The sequence below is a fragment of the Cajanus cajan genome, chromosome 11 (assembly GCF_000230855.2).
Source record: "Cajanus cajan strain Asha chromosome 11, NIPB_CcT2T_4, whole genome shotgun sequence".
NCBI lineage: Eukaryota > Viridiplantae > Streptophyta > Magnoliopsida > Fabales > Fabaceae > Cajanus > Cajanus cajan.
Window position 1 is genome coordinate 26,871,872 of NC_138527.1, and position 10,105 is coordinate 26,881,976.

The following is a 10,105-nucleotide window of genomic DNA, read 5'->3' on the forward strand; positions in this document are numbered from 1 at the left end:
AAAAGATGGCCATTTTCAGTCATCCAAATGACTTTTCTTATAATACTGCCACAGGTACACAAGCATGCTTTTGTTTTAGTTTTTCTGCCTTAACACTTCAAAAGCCTCAATTCAATTGTCTTGTTTTATCCTCTCTGCACATTGCTGTACAGAGAAAATTAGTTGCACAACTTAGATTTTTTTATTTTATATGTTCATATTGTGTAACTTTTGTGTGTATGCACACATTAAGGATATTTTTAGATATAATATTTGGATAAACTTTTCAAAAGTAATTATACGAAAAGAAAAATAAATAAATAAATTTTACTTTTTTATAAACTAAAATTAACTTATATATAAGTTATGATATATTTTTTTGTAGAAGTTAATATATTTTTTTTCATAAATTAACTTATAGATAAATTAATTTAATTTATAAAAATAAATATTTTATTTTTCTTTCATTTTTTTCTCCTATAAGTGTTTATGAAAAATTTAACAAAACATACTCTAACAATTAGAAACTTATCATTTTTTAGATGTAGAAATCACTAAAATATATATATATTTTTTATATTAAGATATTCACTTCAAAGAAAGAGACAAATCTAAATAGAAAAAAATTAATAATTATTATATTTTTTTAATTCTATGTAAATTAATCCTCAATTATCAACTTTGAAATATCTCGTGAATCATGTTTATGGACAAAAACACATACTTTATCTTCCAATAATTTGTCAAACTTTGTTTTAGGTTATTGCTTACCTAATGTTATCAATTTACAATCTTCCATATTTCTTTTAAGTTTATATAAGCTACTTGTCAATTAGTATCGAGAGGTTTTGAAAAAGAAAATATACTAATCTAATTTTTTTTTAGTAATTAATAAATTCTTCTAATTATTAATTTATCTTTTAAATAATTCTTATTTATTTAGTGTATGTTTGATTTATTATTATATTAGCACGCATTCAAAGTCCTTTGAATGAAAAAACATGTAAGAGTATGAATTGAAATCAGTGTTACAAATATCCAAATACAACATTAATGACACATTGTCAAACATTATCTAGGGGAAGGTGAATAAATTTACTGGGGTTTAATTTGAAGACAAAGTGTCTAATAAATTAATTTAATGACAGAATAGCCTCTGGATAGTACCATCTAACTGTTTACAAATGTTAAAGGACAAATACAAGCTCCAATAATAAACAATCATCTTAAGTTGAAATGTGAATTTATTAGTAAAAATTATTCTCTCTCGCATACAGAGCAGTTTTTGCCTAAATTATTAGTATTATAGTACTTATTCAACAACCAAAGTGAAACAAAGTTAACAATCAATTCATGTATCACACTGCAGGGAGCATTCTTCTCAGATTAACTCAGAGGGAGAGGTACATTGCACTGCCGCATAGGCCAATAATTTACTCATGTGGGTACCTCAAGCTGTGATAAGCCTCAGATTCCAACATTGGTGACAGACAAGTTTCATCATTTTTAACCTCCACCTACCAATGACTAACACCTCAAGGATCATAGAATAATAGGGATTGCAATATAATGGAAAAAAATTGACAAAATTTAAGTTCATTACAATTAGAACTTTATCTCGATAATATGTATTAATATATATTACTCAAGTCTGTATTAACATACTTATACATATAACTGAGACTAAATTCTACCACTTACTGAGGAATGACACTATCTGTACCTATGATACCCAAGTTTCTCCATAAAATTATACATATTTAATTAACATCATGTATTTCCTTGATAATTCAAAATAGTTTGTAGAAAGTCTTAAATTACACTATAAATGAGCTGTAACTTAGGACAACATGACAATATATATACATAACAAAGGAACAAATCTAATACTATAATGTAAATTTACCAAAAAATATATATGCAGGTAAAAGCCTGATTAGATGAAGGACCAACTCATGCAAGTTGCAACATAGAACTCAGTGACTCGGTGTAACCATAAAATCAAAATAAAAAGGCTAGAAAGTGAAAGAGTAGTGAATTGAAGGAACACTGGTATATATCTCGAGTTCTATAAAGAGATAATGAGAAGAAATCATGCAACATTATTTAAGAATAATACAAGTTGGTACCACCCCAAAGACTGACAATCAAGCATATACCCGAATACGGGTTGAAGAAATTTACAAGAGAAATCCCCATGCCTGAGAACATCCATTGATATGGAAACTGGTCTGCTTACCTCTATAAATTATCATCTAAAAATTTTAAGCCTCTTATGGCAATTAGGTTAACTGGATCAATGGAGGGTTGCCGGCGGGGCACCTCTGTCGACGGGGCCTTCTGGTTGTCTTGCCCCAACCAGTCAAGCTTCTATCCTCCAATCCAACTTCAATGTTATTAAGCTGCTGCATCAGCGGGGCGCTAGGTTCATTGGTTGCCACTGGTGTCGGGGGAGAGGGAGTAACCTGCACCCGTCGCCTTCCCCTGCCACCGCCATTCCTAGACGAGCTTCTCCTAGTTAATCCTGATTGCCATGAATAACCTGTTGCTCTCATAAGCCCTCCAAATGTCTGAAGATCTTCTGTTACTTCATGCCTTGATAAAGATGCAAGGCCTGGAAGGATGTCCCTTTGGAAGTCCCTTCTCTGCCTCCCTCTCCTTGCTGGCCCTTTTCTTGTTCGAGTTGGTAACAATGTAGTTGTTTCTTCTGCTTTGAAGTTTTCCGGAACAAGAGGCTTCGGCATGTAGTCTTCTTCCTTGGTCTCCGGCATTTGTAATATCATTGCCTCAAAGTAATCCATTCCTTCGGAGGAACGCTCCTCGTTACTCACGTCATCTTTTTCCCTTGAAACATCACACTTGCCCTCTAGATTATCTTTGCAAGAGGAAACTACGTCGGCCAACCAACTTAGCATGTCCATCTTTGGATTTTCTGATGGACTATTGCCGATCACACCATCTACTAGATCACAAGGAAGAGATGACAGGACAACAATGGCCTGTGCTGCATTTGTCATAAGTTCATCATCCTTTGGATGTTCAACTGTGTCCTGTGGGACTTGTGGTGATGCTAGAGAAGTTTCAAGCTGCCTTTCTTCTGGAACAGCTTCCTCCTCTATCTCGGGAACAGCAGGAGCTTCCAAATCAATTTCTGTCTTCTTTTTTGCATTGTCACTTGGAATAGTTGTGAAGGATCCTTCATCCTCACTCATGCTCAAGTTTAGATCAATTTGATTTCTAGAGTCTGCTTCTGTCGTAGGAGATCTCGTCTTACTAACAGCAGTTTCAGTGAATGCATCTTTGTCCAACTCAACAGCAGCAGCATCACAAGGCAAGTTAATATCAAGTATCCGAATTTTCTTATTTCCCACTGCTTCTACGTCAGATGGATTAGGATTTGACACTGAAGAAGTGATTGAAGACAACTCCTTTTTAGGAGAAATATGAGGCATATCAAATATGGGAACACCAAGAATTTTCTTATTACTAGAGCTCTCATTGTGCATTAATTTTCCACTTGGTCCCTTTCCGGCTTCATCTTTGTTGGACAATGAGGCAGCATTGAATAAACTTGACTCCCCTCCAGCAGTATTTGGTGCTTCATTCTTACAAGTTGTCTTCCCTCTAAGCCAAGGCAACACTGCGTGACACTCCTCGTTCTTTTGTTCTCCATTCATTGTCCCAAAACCTGAACCATTTGGAAGCAGCGCATTCAAGTCAATATCTTTTCCAGACTTCATGTCATTGCAATTTGAATTTGAACCCTTGCAGGATTTTGATGAACCATTGTTGATGAAATGGTCAGGAATTATCTTACAATCATTATTATGATTGAGATGGTCATAGCTAATAGAAGAGATGTTCATTGATGGTTCCTTGGACCCAGATGAAGACCCAGGGTAAAACCCGTTCTGTATAGTGACATCACATCGATAACCTGGGTTAGGCTTGGAATTGATATTTAGAGGCCAACTATCTTCCAATATCCCATTACTTTGATGTGAGTGAGAACTCCTACTCAAAGCACCAGATGCATTTAGACATGGAGATGTCTGAATTGACATCAACTTCTGGCTTAGGCTGCTAGTTGCCATTTCCCAAGAAGAAGCCGAATGAGACCAAGACTTGGATAAATCAGAGGAAGGAGCAGCAGCAAAAAGACCAGGTCTATGTAAGGGTAACACAGACTCGGGATGCTTATTGATGGAGTAATCATGATTCCTTTCACTGATATGTAAATCACTAACTGTCTTTTCCCTCCATGTGTCGGCCTTGTTTCGACCATTTAGATAATCGGATGCAGGTTCACGAACTTTGCTAAGTGCATCTTGTATTGTTTGGGAAGATAAAGGTGATTTCTCCAGTTTGAGGACTTGTGAAACACTGTTGCTTTTAGCTTGCCCTGTCAACATTAGCAACACGATTCTCCTTTAACAATTTTAGTCCAAGTCAATATCAATACTTGATTGTTGACTGATAATAGGAAAAATAAGTGAACTCCAAAAGATTAAAGAAGTAAAAGATACACAAATAATAAAATAAATAGTTTATTAACACGAAACAAGAAGGTAACAGAGTTGTGGTAGTTCATTAACTCTAACAAGTAACAAGCATTAACAAAAGCCAAGCTCTTTAGTAGTTCCTGCCATAAGCTTATTATATAAAAGTTATAAGACAGGCAAACCTTAATAAATATCAGCTTTTTCTTAAATAATAATCTTGTTACCATTTTCTTCAGTTATTAGACAATCAGTTGCAAAATTCAATATATCAAAGCACTTAGATTAAAGATTTTGTTTGGAGTGGAGGGAAGAGGATGAAGTCAGAAGAAAAAAGTCAAGCAACCAAATAAGTCTAACCTGCCTCGACCACTGATGGATACCACCCTTTTCCACTCCCATTGTTCTCCAAATATCCATTATTTCGAGTCCAACTGTCTGTTACATGATGTGAGTTGAGCAATTGTTCCCTAGACAAACCAAAAATCTGTGAATTTGGTTTGGCAGTGGCAGAGAGATCAGAGCATTCCGTTGCCCCTTGACAGTGATTATGGCTAGAAAGTTGAACATAAGGAGAATTGTATGTTTCTTCCACCTGAACAGGTTCATTTAAGTCAGCCAAACCATTTATTCTCCTAAAAGATTGCTCAGATCTTGAAGTGTCCTCCTGGCTGCCAGCCTTCCCACCATTGCCGCAAAAAAGTTTCACATCACCCTCCTTTCCAGTTTTACAGTTTCCATCAGGAAGAAAGAATGATCGATCACTTATCTTTTCATCACTGAGCTTTTCACTTTCCTCAGGATCAATGTACTCATCAGCAGGGAGCTGAAGGTCAAACATTTTCCTCCTCACCTTTGAGGGCCGGGACTCGAGCACCTCAACATCTTTTGAACTACTACACCCATTTGGGGATGGAAATGGACTAGTTTGTTTGCTGACCCCTTTCATAGAACCCAATGGAGAATGAATGCCCTCAACTCCGGACACAGATGTTTTAGCACAAGTAGAATTTCCCACAGGAAAGCCAGAAATATGCCATTTTTGTCTGTCTTCAGCTGTTACTTGAGATGTCAAGGGATCTGTGGAAAATGATGCCTCAACCTGTATCTGGTTCCTGTGTAAATCTTTCCTTTTAAACTCGTTCATCAAATCCCTTTGTATTCTGTACAGACGGTGAAGTTCACAGACCTGTTTGAAAATACATAGTTTAAATATATCAATAGGTTCACCAATCATGGTGTACAAAAAGAAATTAAACCTAACAAAACTATCACTTGAACCATATTAAAAGAAAACTGCACATCTAAAGCTGAGTTAACTTAATCAAGCAAATAATAATGAAGATAGTTACTACTTACTAAAATTTCACCTGCCACCAAAGCAATTGAAAAATAACACATTTTAAGACAAGGATATCTAGAATTAAGATGCACAAAGAAACAACATTTACAACAACAAAAAAATGGACAAACAAGACTCAATCAAAAACATAGTACCATACAAAATATTCATGCTACAGGAACAGGGATAAGGATAAATTTGGAATCTGGAAGGTTCCTACCTGATCCTTAAATATGGCCTCATGCTGAAGCATCATCCGCTTCACAATATCCTTATCATATGCAGAACATGCATCAGTTGTAGAACTTGGTAGATAATTATTATAGTACTGCCCATTTGTGAGTGATTTATCCCCATAAAATAGGGGCCAGCCACAACTGCTGGATTCCTCATTAAGATCTCTCATTGAGTAATATCCTGGAAGATTCTGGACTTTGGTTCCCATTCCTGATAATTGATCACAGTTACATGCAAATAAGAATTCCAGCACAAATTAACATTTAAGATGTTACAGTGCATTAACTACCACAAACCCAATCAACCAAAAGCAGCCAAATAACTGGATAACACATATCCAGACTTAATTACATAACATGGCATGACAGCACAAAATTACAGAAGATAAACATAGCATGGACAGATTAGATCTTATGCATTTCAGAGTGTAAAAATGTTGAAATTGTGAACGTTTTCTTTTTATTTCAAGCAATGTAAAGATTTTAGTTACTGATGCTAAAAACCTCTAAAAGCATGATGATAAAGAACCTACATGCACTATGTTCTGTGGAATATAATATGAACCAGTGCCTACTACTTTTAACTCTATGCATCAACTTCTATTGTAAAAGAAAATGTGTATGTGGGACATAACATTAGAAATTACATGCATTTAAGAAAGGATTTAATTAGAAACAAGAATTTCCATCTTAGCTACATAACATATATATGACAGATTCTAAATTGTTGTAGGACATAACAACACTAGTTCACACTACCATAACCAGTTAAGAATTCATGAATTTACCAATACTTGGGGTTGCAGAGGACAGAAATGCAAGAAACACTCTCCAACAAAGGATTTTATGGCGCTGAATGCAAAAATTCATGACCATTAAACTAGTGCTTTAAAGGATTTATAATTGGAATCATTATTATTGCTACGACAAATCGACAAAGTTAGGACGGTTATGGCATTGACCAATGTATACCTAGTAAATGCCATCTCCCACAACTCGCAAAAGATGCGATTGTAAACATTTTAGTCAAACATAACGCACCAACCACATCATATAAATTGGCTTTATTTACTAAAATCCGGAAAATGCTTGATAACTTCGAAAATCGGCCAAATGCTATTGGCATATTCAAATAATTTGTTGTTAATAACTTTGACCAAGAAAACCATGGGTTAACCTGGACAGATGAACAAAACCATTTCCATGCCAGTAACATATCATTTGGTGGCAGCAATAACCAAATCCGCCAAAACCACATTTGGTAGAAGTGTGAACAAGGTTTACAAATTAATTAATTACCCTACCAAAGAAAACAAAAGCTAAAAAATGCATAAAAGCAGCATAAGCACTAGTGATTCCAATAAATCTTGGCATAGTAGACGTCTTTCTATAATTTGAGTGTTATCGATGCATTCAAAACCCATTCAAACTTCACCAATTAATCTCAGTCATGAGGAATTTCCAAAACCCTTCCAAAGGGCTAATGAAAAATCTCCAGAGCAGATACAAACAAGGCACGTCATAAATTCACCCACAATTTTAGGGAATACTGTTCCCTCACTTCAATCCAGACTTCAGAGACAGAAAGATAGAAGGACCAAACAAGAGGAACGAGTGAATGACGAAATTCAATTAAACAGATCCAATCCAACAAATATCTAAACCAACACAGCAGTGCATGCTTTCAACCCGAAGAAGCATTTGAAAGACTAAAATTAAACATCAGAACACTCCATCGCCAAAATTCAAGGCAAAATTAAAAAATAACATCAATAAATAAAAATGAAAACAGTTATACTCAGGAGTTCATTGGAAAAATCCCTCACAAACAACAGAAACCAAGGAATTTCCAATTTTCAATTCACATCACACTCAAAAAAGAACCTGATAGAAAACACCAAAACCAAAATTACCAAATAAAAACAAAATATACACACATAATTACATAAATTAATAAAATATCCAGAGAGAGTAAATAAGCAAATTTACCTCAGACCCACATCCTCTAAACACCTCCTCTCAAGAATCCCACAGAGATTCCACCATTCAAGGCACCAAGTCAATCAGAGAGAGAAAAAATTTAGAGTCTTTTTAGACCCCCACTATTTGAAGCCCAAAAGGGTAACTAGAACTGAAACCAATAATAATTATAAGACAAAATAGCAAAGAGGGTGTTGTTGCAACACCATTGAAGGAGCATAGATCGTCATCAGGTTGAAGAAAAAGGAAGAGATTTCGATCTGCTGGGCCAGCCACTCCTCTCTCTCTCTCAAAAACACACACACAAGGAGATGAAAGAATGGACCTTTTTTTTTAGAGAGAGAAACATTTTTAAAGAGAGAGAGAGATCCCAGATAAGAAATCTTCACACAAACAAACGACCTTCTAAGAACAGTGACATGAAATTTGTCAACATCCGGTCTCTTTTTATTCTCTGCTTTTTCATCACTCCTCTCTACCTCTTTCTCTCTCTTCCTCTTCCTTTACCATTTATATAAAAATCATTTTTTAATTCAGTGTGATTTTCAGAATACATTTATTTATATCACAAACAAATGGGCATTTCTAGATTCTCTCCACCTTCCTTGCCTTTCGCGGAGCATATCAAATTATCGATTATCAAATAAAAGGAAACTGAAAATCTCATAATAAGTTCCCATATTGTTATTTCTAGCATATATGCATATTCTTTTTTATTCATTTAACATATATGTCTATGTATATACGTAATAGTTTTAAATTATTGTCTTTTCAGTCAAAATTTAATATCATCCTAGTTCTTAATAATTTAATGGGACTGAACTATTAATATAAAAAATTTACACTAATTTAAAACTTTTCACACTATTAAAATAATCAAAACTTATTTTTGGCCTACTGTATAAATAATTATTATAAAAATAAAAATTTTATCACGTATAACATTTGGTGATTAAACGATGGTATATTTTTTTCTTTTTTTTACATTTATCACGCCTCTGTACATGAAAATACATTTTTTTGAAAAAAAAAAATCATTTTTAAAAGAATTTCAGTACTCCATTTAGTCTATAATTTTTTATGTTTAAAAATTTTACATTCTTTAAAAAAATATGTAATTATAGTATGGTAAGTTCAAAATAACTCTATTTAATATCTTTAACAATGGTAATTATGAGATAAAACTAACAATTATTAAATAGGTGTATATATAGAGAAAGTTAATTAATATTACTATCACACAAAAGGTGTTTGTGATAAAGAAAAAAATATTATTACTTAAAATTTATAAAAACATTAAAAAAAAATTAAACAAAACAGAAAGCTTAAAACATCAAAAAAATTATGAACAAGAGGGAGTACTTTGAAGATTTAGTTATTTACATTCAATTAAGGAATACCCCATTTTAGCAAAAAAAAATTATTATATTTATTTTTTTATAAATATTCACAAAGGTTAATAAAATTCTTTTTATTTTTCTTAAATAAATTATTAAGTTTGAACAAAAAAAATATAGTTAAAAAGAAAAATCTTATTAAAAATAGTCAATCAATATTTTATTTTTTTTATACGATGTAAAACTTTACATTTTTGTTAAATTATTATTTTCTTTTAATAATTGCGAGTTGGTGGTGTTTTAGGCAGTGTTTTAAAACCCGGACCCACCGGTGGTCCAGCCGGTCCGAATCTGAAGTTGGATTGGTTATGCAGTCGACCCGTTTCAAACCGGATTGAACCGGTCAATTTTCCGGTTCAACCGGTGAACCGGTGGGTCAAACCGGTTCAACCACTTTTTTTTTTTTTTTTTTTTTAAATTTTTTTAAGGGACCATAAATCACAAAAATAATAATGAAAATTGAATCTCTTAATGAAAAAGCAAGGAGTCTTATTAAATATAACAATGACTACTTGTTCTAATATATTTGTTTGCAATATATACAACTTAAATAACTTTTATAATATATTATTAATTTTAAATTATATATTTAATAATTCAATATCTATGTAAATATTACATATATTATTTTGTGATATTAATTGCAAGCATATTATATATGTACATATTATT

At 33.3% G+C, this 10,105-nt stretch overlaps 1 protein-coding gene across 1 annotated transcript; it reads right to left on the reverse strand.

The window, feature by feature from the left end:
* Positions 1 to 2,013: 2,013 nt before the first annotated feature.
* LOC109800117 (uncharacterized) lies at positions 2,014 to 8,527 on the reverse strand. The gene is made up of 4 exons (XM_020360816.3): positions 8,046 to 8,527; positions 6,041 to 6,267; positions 4,839 to 5,667; positions 2,014 to 4,381 (listed from the first exon to the last, which is right to left on the reverse strand). The coding sequence occupies exons 2-4, from the start codon at positions 6,263 to 6,265 to the stop codon at positions 2,262 to 2,264; spliced, it is 3,174 nt and encodes a 1,057-aa protein (XP_020216405.1). The 5' UTR covers positions 6,266 to 6,267; positions 8,046 to 8,527; the 3' UTR covers positions 2,014 to 2,261.
* Positions 8,528 to 10,105: the final 1,578 nt, after the last annotated feature.